We start from the raw sequence: 14,502 nt of genomic DNA on the forward strand, positions 1-14,502 counted from the left end.
GTAGCTTTTGCACACAGTGAAGGGTCTCTTGCATTGGTATACACTGTCCTCTAATCCTAGCCATCAGCTTCCAAATGCAAAATGTTCCAGGAAATGGACGGCTGTTGACATTATTAGAACACTAGTGGCCTGGTGCACGAAATTCGTGCACATTAAAAGGGGATTCATTAGAGGAAATATTTTAATATTGCTATTTGCCCTTTCTCTATAATAAAAGTGTCAGAGATGAAAGAAAATTAGTAAAATGTATATGAAAATCTTTCTCCTGTCAGAGTCTGGGGCGCACCATGGGACCCAGCGTCAAGTCCCTGCCCACCCATGTGTGCCTCAAAATCGCGTGAGACCCAGACCCGGCTTCCCCCCCTCATTGGGCTAGATCCAGACCCGGCCGGTACCCCCCTTGTCACGCCCCGCCGGGCCGGGGGGTGCAGCCTCAGGTCCCCCGTCAAGCCCTGCTAGGCAGGGGGGCGCGGCCTCAGGTCCCCTGGCCCGGGGCGAGGGGAGCAGCCTCAGGTCCCTTGGCCCAGCACTGGGGCGGGGGGAGGGGGCGCACCTTGAGGTTCCCCGTCAAGCCCCGCCAGGCGGGGGTCGCGGCCTGAGGTCCCCTGTCAAGCCCCACCAGGTGGGGGTTGCAGCCCCAGGTCCCCTGGCCTGGTGCTGTGGTGGTGGGGGGGGGGGTGAGGCCTGAGGTCCCCTGTCAAGCCCCACGGGGGTGGGGAGGGCATAGCCTCAGGTCCCTGCTGATTGCTCATTAAGGCTCGTTACGGGAACTTGGCCTCCGCTGTGGGTACAGCCATCTTGTGTTACGGAAACCCCGCCTCCGCTGTGGGCGCCACCATCTTTGTGGTGGAGTGATGGTCAATTTGCATATTCCTTCTTTATTATATAGGATTGTCTGTAGGGGATAACTAGGCAACGCCGCTTCATATATACAGCCTTCCAGGTCAGCTCTACATTCAGATTTCCTAAAGACAAGGATCCAGACCATATTAACCAGGAACCTTCAAAGAAACCTAAAAAGTGAACTATCCATTCATCCTTGCCTCCTCAGTGTGTTGAGATCTCCCACATCTTCTTAGTTCTTTTGTGTATGTGTGCACAGCTACTCTTGCCTAGAGTTTATTCCTAAGTATAAGCTATTAGAAATGCCATGTGGGTCAGCCTGACAGCCCAGCCCACCCAGAGCTGTGACTGCTGTCTGCCCAAGGGGACTCACTGGAAGAGGACATAAAAGGTGGTTGTCCTCTGTGGCAATTACCTTGAAATTTTGATGATTGCCAAATATCTGGAATTTCTTCAAAATAACCTGTTAGAGTTGGATCATCATTAAAATGATCTAAACCAGTGGTTCTCAACTCTGGCTGCACATTGGAATATTGGGGGTAGAGGGTAGGGTGGGGAGGACTTTAAAGAAAGACTGACGCCTGGTTCCCACTCTCGGAGATGGGACCAGTTCACAGGTTGGACCTCCTCTGAGTCTCAGGCACCGTGCTCTGGAGCAGTGGTCTTCTGGGGACCACTGGTGGTCCGTGAGACCTGAAAGGTTGGCAACCGTTGCTCTGGAGTGCAGCCTGGGCTTGAGGATGTGTAACCCCTGGCGATCTTAACAAGCAGTCAGGAGAGGGAACCATGATCCGGAGCCACTCCTGCAGAATTTTATTTTTCACCTGTGAAACTCTTTAAGGTTTAGTGTCATGAATGTCAAGCTCCTATAAAGAACTGTAGTCACTCAGGTGTTGAGGGAGATATACTGCTATCTGCTTTCTAACCTGGTTGTTTCAGTCGCCAGTTGTGTTATAGGGTTGTATTTCCTGGGCTGTGTTTTGATGTGCGGTTGATCTATCTACATAATAAGCTAATATGTCAAAGTGAGGAGGTCATGCTAGGTGACCCTAAGCTCTGGTGCTGGAGTAGAAAGAGCGCTACATTTCCAGACAGGAGACCGATGGGCCACGCAATATGAAGCCTTAAAGGCACTAAGATCCCTGAGACTCCGTGTCTCCGTCCTGGAGGTGGGGCTGTGCGATAAGCAGTTGACACGGGGAAGGGCTTTGTAAACGGCTCTGCCCGTACAGACTGGGCAGTCTGGGTCTCCCCATCAGTCGGAGGTCCCTGGTCTCACATCCATGTAGCACGTTAGAGCTTTTTGGTCTTTAGGTCACTTTCCTCCACTCGCAGTGATGTTGTTTGCCTGAGTTCCAGGAGCCTGGGATTTGATAATCAGCTCCTCCTCTCGTCCTCTTGTAAGCACGCACATCGCGCAGCATTTGATCTTGACAAACTCTGTGAGAAAGGCTGAGCGAGGCCACACCGCTAACACGAGGCCGAGGCTGGGCTCCAACCCAGACAGGCTGGCGAGCGCCGGGGCCACGTGCACTGCTGCCTGGTCACAGGACTCCTGGGGACACGGACGGTGCCCTGGTCCCCTCTGCGTCCTCAGGGCGAGGGCTCCGCTGTGCAGAAGCCACCGAGTGTTTGCGTAGCCCATCCATGTGTCCGATTTACATGCCTCTTCCTGCAACCCAAGCCCCTTTCCTCTGGTTTGATATAAAAAAGAAATAAAACACTTGGTTGGTTAACATTTTTATATTAGTCCTTCATGATGTTGGTATAGTATTATATTTAATTTTTGTTTTATTTTAAGAGTCCTTTTCCTTGAATATTATAAGTATTCAATGTTGTTAATGGAGAGATATATTGGAACCAGAAATTTTTCCAGACCCCCTAGTCACCCCAAAAGAAAATTAAAGAAAGAAAAAAATAAACCCAGAATATTTTATTTATTCATACTCCTCCTTGTATAAAACCTTGTTAAGGCAGCTTCCAACACAAAATATAGCACGATCAAAAATAAATTAAAACAAGGAAAATGAAGCAACATGAAATACTGGTAGGAAGATACGTGCGGGCCAGGAATTAAATTAGCATCCAGTCCGCACCCCTGAGGTTCCTGCACCGGCTTCAGGGAGGGCCAACTGCAGAGCTCAGGGGTAAAACCAGCCGCTGCCCAGGCCCAGCCGCTCCTGACGCTGGGGCCAGAGCCAGTTTGCCATGGGTCCTCACAGAAAAGCACTCCTTAATGTAATAAACAACCCTCCAAAAGCTTCTCTGCAGTAAACGTGGTGATGGGTCTTATGGGGCTGTTTCTTATAATGCACCTCAGGAAGGGCTGATGGCTTCTGACGGAATGCAGTGCGCTAGGAGGAACCTCGGGGCACGGCCAGGCGCAGCCCGTGGCTGTAAGGCACCCTCCTGACCTGAGGCGCTCTGGCAGGAGGCTGGGCCCCAGGAATATCTGTGAACCTCCTGACAGCTGATGTGTGTGGGGACTGGGGGCACTGTGTGCGCTGTAGGTGTTTCTCTCCAGGGAGCCAATAGCTGACCGCTAAGGCTTCATCAGATTCCGGGGCGTGGGGTGTAAGGGGTGTGGTGGGGGAGTAAGGGTTAGGGGAGTGGGAGGTGTCAAGAAATGGAAGAGCAAGCTCTGTAAAAGGTGTCCAGCAACAGGGACTTCAGGGTCATGGGTGCCCAGAGGCAGAGGTTTGCCAGCCAGGCCCCTGCAGAGAAAACCATGCTTTCTCTCGACTTCCAGTAAGAGGTCCATTTGGCAGGGCCAAATCCTCTTCAGAAAGAAACCCAGTGTTCATTCTAACACAGGCAACATGGGCAATAATACAAATTATATATAATTTTTCTAAAGTCAACTAGCAAGATATCATAAAGGAATGTTACATTTAAATGATAGAGCAAAATTTAAAGACATAAATATTTTATAACTTTGCCCCTAATCCTCACTTGTTATTACTTGCAACTTAAACAGCCTTGATTTTATTTCCAGATGTGTAGACTCTTACTTTTTTTTTTTTTTTGTTAATCCTCACCTGAGGATATTTTTTCCACATTGGTTTTTAGAGAGAGTGGAAGGGAAGGAGGGACGGAGGGAGGAATGGAGAGAGAGAGAGAGAGAAACATCAATGTGAGAGAGACACATGGATTGGTTGCCTCCCTCATACACCCGACCAGGACTGGGGATTGAACCTGCAACCCAGTACATGCCCTTGACTGGAATCAAACCCGAGATGCATCAGTCTGTGGGCCAACACTCTAACCTCTAAGCCACACCTTCCAGAGCAGAGCTAGACTCTTTAATTCACCCAAATATATGTTGGCTATAGAGCCCTCTAAAGCTAGCCAAGGTTTTGGGACCTGTCTACCTTGTTTGGTATTAAAAGTTTTTTTGACTTCTTATAGTCACAGTTTCCTCTCTGCTGTGCCCAGGGTAGTGTGATTTGCCATCTGAGGTGGTTTGGTCCAATTAAAGGGCCCCTTGTCTGCCCTCCCGGCCTGCGGGGTGACCAGGAAGGTGAGCTGCTGCTCCTCATGCCGCCTGCTGAACCTCATCACAAGGCAGGAGTCATTTCTTCTCCACTAAAATAAATCAGAAGAAAGCAGAAAAAAAGGTTTTCCCTCCAGAAGTAATCTCCAGCCACTAGGCATTTCCCTCCAGCCTCTGAAATTGTCTTCAGCTATTGTGAACTGCTTTGACAAGAATTTCTTGGAACAACTTCCTTTCAAAACCAGCATCTCTACTGGACGAAGTATTTTTAAAGATATAATTCAAATAGAAAACATCTGTTTTTGAAAGATGACTTTAAAGTACTTCCACCACATTCTCAGAGATAGTTATTAGAGTATCTGTTCCTGGCTACAGAATTCCAATTTTAAAAAGCTGTCTTCCTCCATTCTCTCCACACCCTACCTTCACTGGGATCAGCCCTTGGAGAAAGGGAGATTGAGAGAGACAAAAGGAGGCATGTATTGAGGTTCTACTGGGCACAGTCAACATGATTTAATACTTTTCCAGTGTCATGCCAATAGGTTAATATTTCATTCTAGATTAAACTCAACTCCTAGCACCATTTTGGAATATAATTTTAGTGGTTAATATATGAGGAAATTAGGAATCTTTATTTCTTGTTTCTTTTTATTAAAAAGAGAGAGAGAGAGATCATTTTAGAAGTACCCTGGCAATGTAACTGATGTCCCATGGTCTCTCTCTCTCTCTCTCTCTCTCTCTCTCTCTCTCTCTCTTTAAAGCACAATTCTATGCTTTCTACAAATTAAGGTATTTTAGTGGAGAAACAAGCAGGAGTTAATTAGAAAGATCTTCATCTTAAGACTCCCCTCCTTGAAATTTCATATGCCTTTCATTCAGTCATTCATTTCTTTATCTTTACACGAGTAGCCCTGTGCACGAATCCATGCGTGAGTAGCTTGCTGCCGCTTGCCTCAGCTGGCCACCCCGCCCACCACCGCTGGTAGCTCTCCGCCACTGGTAGCTCGCTGCCCTGCCCTCTTGTAGCTCTCCGCCTGCTACCCCGCCCTCCTGTAGCTCTCCGCCTGTAGACTGGTCGTGACATTACAGCGTCCTGGCTAATTTGCATATCCCTCTATTATTATATTAGATTCCTCTATTATTATATTAGATTCCGTTACTTAATGTATTTATTGAGCATCTATGTGTAAGGCAGTGTTTTTAGTGACTGGACAAAAATCAGGAACAAAAGACAGGATCTCTTTCTTCCTGAATTTTAAAGTCTAGTCTGGAAAATAGACATTCAATAAACTAATTTAAAAATAGCTATAATAGAACTGTACAACACAAAGAATGAACTCTAGTGTAAACTCTGGACTTTAGTTAATAACTAGAGGCCCGGTGCACAAAATTCATGCATGGGGTGGTGGTGGTGGGGGGTGTCCCTCAGCCCAGCCTGCACCCTCTCCAATCTGGGACCCCTTGAGGGATGTCTGACTGCCCATTTAGGCCCGATCCCACCGGGCCTAAACGGGCAGTTGGACATCTATCTCACAATCCAGAACTGCTGGCTCCCAACCGCTCGCCTGCCTGCCTGCCTGATTGCCCCTAACCACTTCTGCCTGCCAGCCTGACCACTCCTTAACCACTCCCCTGCCAGCCTGATCGACACCTAACTGCTCCCCTGCCGGCCTGGTCGCCCCTAACTGCCCTCCCTTGCCAGCCTGGTCGCCCCTAACTGCCTGCCTCTGCTGGCCTGTTCGCCCCCAACTGTCCTCCCCTGCAGGCCTGGTCACCCCAACTGCCCTCCCCTGCAGGCCTGGTCACCCCTAACTACCCTCCCCTGCAGGCCTGGTCACCCCTAACTGCCTTCCCCTGCTGGTCTGGTCCCACCCCCCAACTGCCCTCCCCTGCAGGCCTGGTTGCCCCCAACTATCCTCCCCTGCAGCCCTGGTCCCCCCCAACTGCCCTCCCCTGCCGGCCAGGTCACCCCTAACTGCCCTCCCCTGCAGGCCTGGTCCCCCCCAACTGCCCTCCCCTGCAGGCCTGGTCACCCCTAACTGCCCTCCCCTGCTGGCCTGATTGCCCACAACATCCCTCCCCTGCAGGCCATCTTGTGGTGGCCATCTTGTGTCCACATGGGGGCAGCCATCTTTGACCACATGGGTGCGGCCATCTTGTGTGTTGGAGTGATGGTCAATTTGCATATTGCTCTTTTATTAGATAGGATAATGTATCAAATATGGTAGATCAATTGTAACAAATGCCCCACAGGAATGCAAGATGTTAATAATAAAGGAAACTGCCCTAGCCAGTTTGGCTCAGCTCAGTGGATAGAGAGTGTTACCTGAAGACTGAAGAGTCCTAGGTACGATTCCTGTCAAGGGCACATGCCGGGGTTGTGTGCTCCATCTCCAGTAGGGGATGTGCAGGAGGCAACTGCTGAATGAATCTCTCTCATCATTGATGTTTCATCTCTCTTTCCCTCTCCCTTCCTCTCTGAACGCAATAAGAATATATTTAAAAAATAATAATAATAAAGGAAACTGTGTGATGTTGGTATATGGGAACTCTGTGCCTTCTGTGTAAATTTTTCTAACTACTCTAAAAAATAAAGTCTCTTAATAAAAATATAAAATATTGTAAATAGCTATAAAAGATAAGCATTTTATAGGAAATAAACAGGATGCTATTAGGAAGAATAGTGGGGTGACATAATTTGGATCGGGGAATGAGGAAGGACCTTTCTGGAGAAGAGTTGTTTAAGACCAGAACTAGAGAATAAGTAGGGCCTGGCCAGGCAAAGAAGAGAAGGAAACATTTCCAGTAGCGCAAAGTGATCATTTGAACTACCTTTGTAAACGTCATTCATGTTTCTCTGTGGAGGATGCATTGTGGGAGTGGGTGGGGTGAGGAGGCAAGAGTACAAAGGAAACACATTAGGAGGCAATTAGAATGGACCACCACTTTCGCTATCCACTCAAAGTATTAGGAGAACAGAGCGACAGTAGGATGTTTCCTTGGCTCAGCTTATGCCAGAAACCTTCAGGTTCAGTTGCTGGGTGTTAGGAAGAAAGGAGACTATCAGTGGCAGCAAGATGGGGTTCCTAGGTCTCAGTTCCTAAGGTCTTTCCAGTGGCTCAATGGAATTTATAGCGTGAGGAACGATTGTGTGTGTGTGTGTGTGTGTGTGTGTGTGTGAGAGAGAGAGAGAGAGAGAGAGAGAGAGAGAGAGAGAGAGAGAAAGAGACCAAGAGAGAGACAGAGATTGAGAGTACAATCAGATGAGAATTACAAGGGGGAAAAAGCTTTCAAGTATTAACTACCCAGGTGTAACATCAGATTTTCGTAGAAGGCTGTATACAATTTAATTTGCAATAGCTATTTTTATTTCTGCTACTGGGTTGTTGGAAGTTATTTTGGTTTTGTTTCTTCAAAGACTACTTGTTTTCATATTGTTGATAAATCAACAGTTAAGAAAGGTCCATTTAGGTGGGGCACTGTTTTAGCCCATCAATAGTGAACTGTTCTTAGGGATGGTGAATTCCCAAGGAAAACAACTCCAGGGTACATGTCAGCCTGTAATAGATTTCTATAGATTCTGGAACCGTTATTAGTAGCATGGAAGCTATTTAAATAGTTAAGCAGTTAAATAGTTTTATTTCCATGTAAAATTAAGTAGCTTTGTAATTACATAATCTACTTCATCATTTGTCAGTTTTACCTGCCTATTGAAATGTGCACTTGAGAGTTGCAAGACATTAACTATTTTTATGCGTTTCTTTTACAGAACATTTGAATGTGCTGTTTATACATTATATACAAGAACATTTGATATCTGAAAAAATCTTTAGCAAATTAGCATGCATTTCATAGCACTTAGCTAATGCAGATACAAAATGGTCACTATGTCTATAGTATACATCTTATAGTTTTTGTTTTCAGTATTCCTGGAAACACTAAGTCAAGAATTCCCCATTTGACCAGACCTGTTGTTTATTTTAGGAAGTCGAAGTGCGCCATCAATGTAATTTTAAGTCGTTCAATTGTGAATATGGGATGAAGAGGTAACATAAAGTTTTCCACTGTGATGTCTCCATTAAGAAGCTCCTCTTTGTGTAAAAGAGTCCATGACAAAGTTCCTTCTATTTAAAGTAGTGAGTTTGATCTTGGCTTTGATCTAAAGCTTTTGATCTTGAAAGAAGGATGGAGTAGCAATAAAGAGAGGGCAAGGCAGATTTTCTTTAAAGAAATGCGATAAAGTTAAAGTGCTGGTCAGGCTCAGCGAACGCGTGCCCCAGCCTGGTTCGGCCCATTTCTGATGCGGAGGTGAAGAAAGCCTTTCTGGGGTCGGCGGCGGGAAAAACTTGGGACATCACACATTTTTATAAACGAAATGCAAACCTTTCCTCTAATGATGAAGACAGACTGTCCACCTTTCCAGCTCTCCCGAATTGCTGAGGTTCATGGGCAGTGCGCGTGCCGCGCGGGCCGTGTGCTCAGGGCGCATGGGCTGCCGCGACGCGCGGGCGAGCGTGGGCTCCTCTTCTACCCCGGAGAGATCACCTGCCGGCGCCCCGAGTCCCGAGGAGCCACTGGAAAACGCCTACTTAGTGGCGTATAAATGCATTCCTGGAGAAAACTCCGTAGGAAAGTTCCTTTCCCCGGCCAAGGCCATCTGGACACTTGGGTTTCTGACCAGAGGAGCGAGTTCAGACTGGCCGCAGGGGTGCGGGCGCTTCTCCCGTTCGCGCGCGGGCCGCACTTGTGCTCCCAAGGCGGCCAACAAACCCTTTCGTGGGTAGGCAGTGCCCGCGGCGGTGGGGACCGGGAAGGTGAGGCGTGCGCACCCCGAGCGGTCTGCCCGGAGGAAGGCGCGGCGCGCGGGCGCCGGCCAGACCCGGGGACGAACGGGGTTCGCAGAGAACAATAAAATCGCCGGCGCGCCGCGGGGGCGGGGGCGACCTGCGGGGAGCGGGAGCGGCGCCTATACCTTTAAGGCAGGCCCCGCCCCGCCCAGTGCCCGCCTGCCGCCCGCGCCGCCGCTCCGGCCCCGCGCCGCTCGCGGCCGCTCTGCGCCTTAGGTGTTGCGGGCCCCGCGCGCCCGGTTCTCTCAGCCGGGCGGGCCGGGCGCGGGCTCCGACGCCCCCGCTCCCACTCTCACCTACGGCGGGCGAGGTCGGGGGTCAGCGCCGAGGTGGTGGACACGCGGGAGGGAGGAGGCCGGGGCGACTCCCGGGGTAAACTTGACCGTCCCCTTCCCCCGCAGCCTCTGCAGACGGAGCGCCAGGCCGGGGCGGAGTGCGGGCTCGCGCGGCAAGTGGGCGCAGAGGTGAGTGCGGGCGGCGCGGTCCCTGCACCCCTCCCTCCGGGGTCGGTGGGTCCCGCGCCGGAGCCCCGGGTGGGTAAGCTGGCCCCGTTTCGGGGGCGCCGGCGCGGGGGTGGCAACCCGGGCCCGAGACGGGAGGGAGCGTGGAGGAAGCGGCCGGGCGAAGGTCACGGCCTCGTCGCGCCGCACACCCGCGCGCCCCGAGGCCCGCCGCGCCGGCGGCTCCCGGTGAGCCTGGGCGGCTGCGTGGCGAGCCGCGGAGCATTTCCCACGCGGAGGGGCGGCGCTCGGACCTGTGGTCCTGTTTCCAATGCTCGGTGGCTTTTGAACTTCAGGTCGCGAAATGGAATCGAGTAAACCGGAGACCCCGAAAACGGAAACGAAGAGGGACGGAAGAAGTGTTTGAAAAGGTAGGGGTCCCCTGAAGAGGGCACTGAGTGGGGTTATTGATAAATCTCCCTGTCTGCCCTGAGGACTTGGCACAACAGTGGGACATTTTTTTTAAAGTTTAAGTTGAATTTACAGTAGACTGAATTTACACGGATAGTTCTGTAAAAATATTGGCTGGCAATCCTAATGATTATCAACATACTATGTTCTCGTGCAGTAAGAGTGACCGGGATGGAGTTTTGTTTCAGCATCAAGTAGAGCAAGTGCGACATAAGTGGGTCCTAGTACCATATGGACCAGTAGTATTTTTTATGGCCATGTTCAGGTACCCCTAAAAAAGGGGGGAATCTTCCGAGTAAATCACCCCCAGTGTTGGGTTTCTCTATTTGGTTGTGACAGATACACTGGCACGCTCCCTCCGTTTGGTGTTGGAGTAATCTCAGGTATGGAAAGAGAAGCTGAAAAATGTGGATTACTTTTGTAAAGCAAACAAGACATTTATTTTTCTTAATTTAGAATTTCAGTGTTACTTTGCAGAAGTTTGACTGCTTATTTTTTCCTAAAATTGTATTAAGTTAAAGCGTGACATGTTACTGGAATAAATATTGTGAAATAAGGTAAGTAGTCTGTTGTTTTCTAAGTGACTTTTATTGAAAACTCTCAAAAATGAATAATGTTACAGCAGACAGGACTTCTGTTGCTTTTTAAAATTATTCGATGTACTGCTTTTTGATTCTTGATAACACCAAGGGATTAAAATAGCGGTGTGTTGTTTTTCTGCTGCTAGAATGTATGATGAATCACTCCTGATTCTGAAGCCAAATTCTTGCTGATAGCATTGCTGCCAGCTTCTGTGATGTGTTGCCTTAGTATGGGCATGCAGCGTCCGAGAATGTGCACAAAGCACATCAGAACGAAGGTGATACCGAAGTTCCAGACCAGAGTGCGTTTAAGGATACCAAGGGCGGCCGCTCGGAGAACTGGAGGAGGAGTAGAAGCATGTGTAGCTAGACATTCCGCATGCGAAAAGTGATGCCCCAGCTTTTCCCTCTAAATAAAAAAGGGCCATATATGTCCCTTCATGGAAACAGTAGTAGCAAAAGTTGTCACTTTGAACAGACTTGAGTTTTCTGATCATATCTCAGCATGTTGTGGTAGGTTGTGTTTGTTTAACTTTCATGGTCTAGATGTTTTTAAAAATGTTTGTGAGTTGATGAAGGAGATCATAAAATGTCCAAAGGAGGAAAAAGAATTTGACTTAACTTAGTATAGTAAAACAATATTTCCTAGTTATTATTTTTTTAAACCAAAAATAAGGTTGCCCAAACACATAATGTATCATGCATAAAGAAGGGGAAGCCATTGTCTGTCACTACCAAAATCTGAACTCGAGGTAACCATGTCTGACACCCATGACCTGAGAATGAGCCAGGGCCGTGGCGGGATACAGGAATTTTCCTCCCAAGGAAATAGTTCTTCCCTGAGCATTCTCCTGGAGAGAAGATACTGTGTCAGAGCTTATGGGGAGAATGCACACATCCCTCTTCTTAGAGAACGTGGGTAGCACGCTTACAGAGGATATGAAAATGAAGTAGGTTGGGGGCAACATGCCGAACTGCCTTTCAAGGAATAAAGCTTAAAGCTCACTAGCGTTGAAGATAGAAGTGGCAAAAAGGGGAACTTTCCAAGTTGTGTCAGAAAATAATTTTTTTGGTGTCTCTAGTCTTTCCTCCTGTCTGTTCAGCAGCTGAGCCCCTTGCCCACTGTTTGCCTCTGCCCTGCCCAGGAGAAGGTTTGCAGTTTGCTGAGGCCAAGCACGCAGTGTTTTCAAGGGCAAGGTGAAAGGCAGTGCCATCAGCACAACCAAGGGCACCCGACCAAGTTCCAAAAGGCACAGAAGCTGTCCTGCCGAGGTGTCCCCCGATTGCCCCAGTGTCCATTCCAAAATACAGATGGAATTCTGTGTGCAATGAGTATTCAAACCCCGGTCATGTGGTAATCTTTTGCTAGGATTTGAACCTGTTATTAGTGGGAATCTAGGTAAAATTACTGTTGAGTTTAGTAAGTTTTTTTAAAATGTCTGCCATGCCACAAGTGAAGTAGGTTAGTTAATTTCTCCTTTTTCATGCATCCACTGTATTTTGCTACTACATGAAAACTATGATCTTTTCTGTGGTATTCGCTGTATATTAGTGTAAGGTAAGAGCCTGGGTTTGAGTCATTTTGGGTAGGTGTACATTTTAGATCTAGCTGTTTTCTTTACTTGCCTGCTTTGTTTCCTTGCCCTGGGTCTACCCGGTGGGCCCCCCCCCCCCCCCCCCCAATCTCTGTCTGCATCTTCAGGTCTCACACAGGATTCAGCTCAGCTGAGTGAACTTGGTTAATAGTCTGTGTTCAGCTCTGCTGGGGTCACAGCATTTTCCCTCCGATGTTGACTGCTTTGTGGGAAGCAGTCTCTGTCCTGCGTGAGGAAGGAGAACAGTGGTGCAAGGCCAGGGTCTGGGACTGGCATGGGGCGGCCAATTACGTGTGAGGCTTGTACTCTTACAGGAGATACTGGTATTCCCCCTGAAAGAAAGGTGCTAAGTGGAAGGCACAGCCTGATGTCACTTGAAATACTGTATGAGTTGAGTTTTTCAGTGAACTCTGAAGGGGAAGCAAAACAAACTTACCCTGTGCTCAGCTGTGGGTTAAAATAACGAATAATGAAATAAAGTAAACTGCGTGAAGGAGAGGTATCACCCAGAGAAGTGATTTGAAATGCTCTCTGGACTTTCCTGGTCTGTTCACTCTGTGTACCATTCCCCCCCCGCTCCGGCCTCTCCTGTCTCTATGCTGTCCCACAGATTTTCATCTTTCTGAAGATACATCGCTCCTTTACCCATCTTCTATCTTCTTTGACATTTATTTCCATTTCACTTCATCATATTTTGGTGCTTTCCATGGGTATAACTGAATTCCTTTATACTGTTTTTTGCTCTCTTCATTTTAAATGACAAAAGTCATCTGTTTTGCTTCTGTCTTTGGGTACTTTCTCCTTACATTCTGATATTATTCTTTTTCCATTATTTTGAGTTCCTTTTATTTAGTTTGAACAGTTTGTGTAACGGAAAGGCAAGGGGAGCATGAACAACTGCACAGAGAACAATTAGGATGAATGAATGGGTCAGCCTGTTCTGCAGGGGCCGGTGAGACAGTGGGGACTGCAGCAGGGAGTCCAGAGTGTGTGCCTTTAAACACAGTGTTAATAGATTTTACTAAATGGCTATCGGTTTTCGAAGAAGAACCCACATGTTTTTTTCTGATGTATCTTTAACTGAGTCAAAGACAATACAAATTACCCATCACATGAAAAGATTAAGGAATAAAATAATGTTCTTTTAATAAATATATACATGTAAAATAACCAAGTTTTGAATAATTCTTTGATAAGTATTCTAAGGATTAGGGATAACTTGAATAATATTTGATGAAATTATATATTTGAGGAAAATATATGAATGGCATATATTTCCTTCCTTTAAAAGAAGAACATTTCAGTGTTCAGATTTAAAAGAAACACCCTTCCTACTTTATGCATCTCTGATAATATATGGGGAATAAACTTTAAAATGCTAGTTTCTGATTATCAGTAAGAATTTATGGTGATGCCAGAAACCGTCATAGGTATACTCTTAAAACATTGAAAATTGAACAATATTAAGGTTGTCCGTTATTGTTAACACACGTCCTTTGTGTGTGTGTTTGGAAGTGAGTGATCTTGGCGAGGGTGAGGAGTCGGGCCTCTGCTACGATTAGTCATAAAGAATGCTAGGTGCAAGTGGTTTACAGGAGAGCACCCGTTAAGGTCACCTTAATTATCATTTTCTGCCATGATCTCTTGAGCAGAAAATTGCTTAAAATTTGGTGACATTTTCCTTGATATATCAAGTGAAACATAAACATCTAGAAAGAGGGTTGTGCAAGCGTGGACTTTATAGTATTTAGTGGCCATTTTAGTTGGAGCCCAATGATAAATCCTATTTTCTGAGTCTTTGAGGAAAAAAAAAAAATGCCAGACCGGTTTCATTGTGGTAATATCCTCCCTAAATTCTGGAGCTTTGTCACTCAACTTTTATTTCATTTGTTCTTTTCACACACTTGATTCTGAACTGCAATCAGTGATAATCTTCATATGAGTAATAATAATTCATAGAAGATTTAAAAAATTTTATTTAAAACCCAACTTGGTTTATGCTATTTTACCACATTTATTGCTTCTAGAAACTTTTTATACATTCTAAGAGAATGCTTTTATTATAATTCTAATATTCAAATACTATGATAAAGGTAGGTGTAAATTTTTTAACTGAGTGCTTTGCTACTGTTTGCCTTTTGTGGCAAAGGTGTGTTTTATGTTTGGTTTATGATTTCTGGAAAACGATATTTAAGACTAATACAAGTTATCGGGCTTTTTCTTGAATCTATA

General features: G+C 46.9%; 1 protein-coding gene across 10 annotated transcripts in view; it reads left to right on the forward strand.

Annotated features, from left to right (window-relative positions):
• AOPEP (aminopeptidase O (putative)) overlaps positions 1 to 14,502 on the forward strand; it is a 353,107-nt gene that overhangs the window by 266,228 nt on the left and 72,377 nt on the right. For 7 of the 10 annotated variants that reach the window (XR_013814460.1, XR_013814461.1, XM_079789821.1 and 4 more), the window contains 2 exons: positions 9,585 to 9,647; positions 9,980 to 10,054. Coding sequence is in view for 7 of the 10 variants with exons in the window: in XM_079789821.1 (XP_079645947.1) it covers positions 9,585 to 9,647; positions 9,980 to 10,054 (138 nt within the window). In the remaining 3 variants the exon portion in view is untranslated. The other 3 variants (XR_013814462.1, XM_079789826.1, XM_079789827.1) reach the window with 2 other exon arrangements.

The sequence above is a fragment of the Cnephaeus nilssonii genome (genome assembly GCF_951640355.1).
Source record: "Cnephaeus nilssonii genome assembly, chromosome: 14".
NCBI lineage: Eukaryota > Metazoa > Chordata > Mammalia > Chiroptera > Vespertilionidae > Cnephaeus > Cnephaeus nilssonii.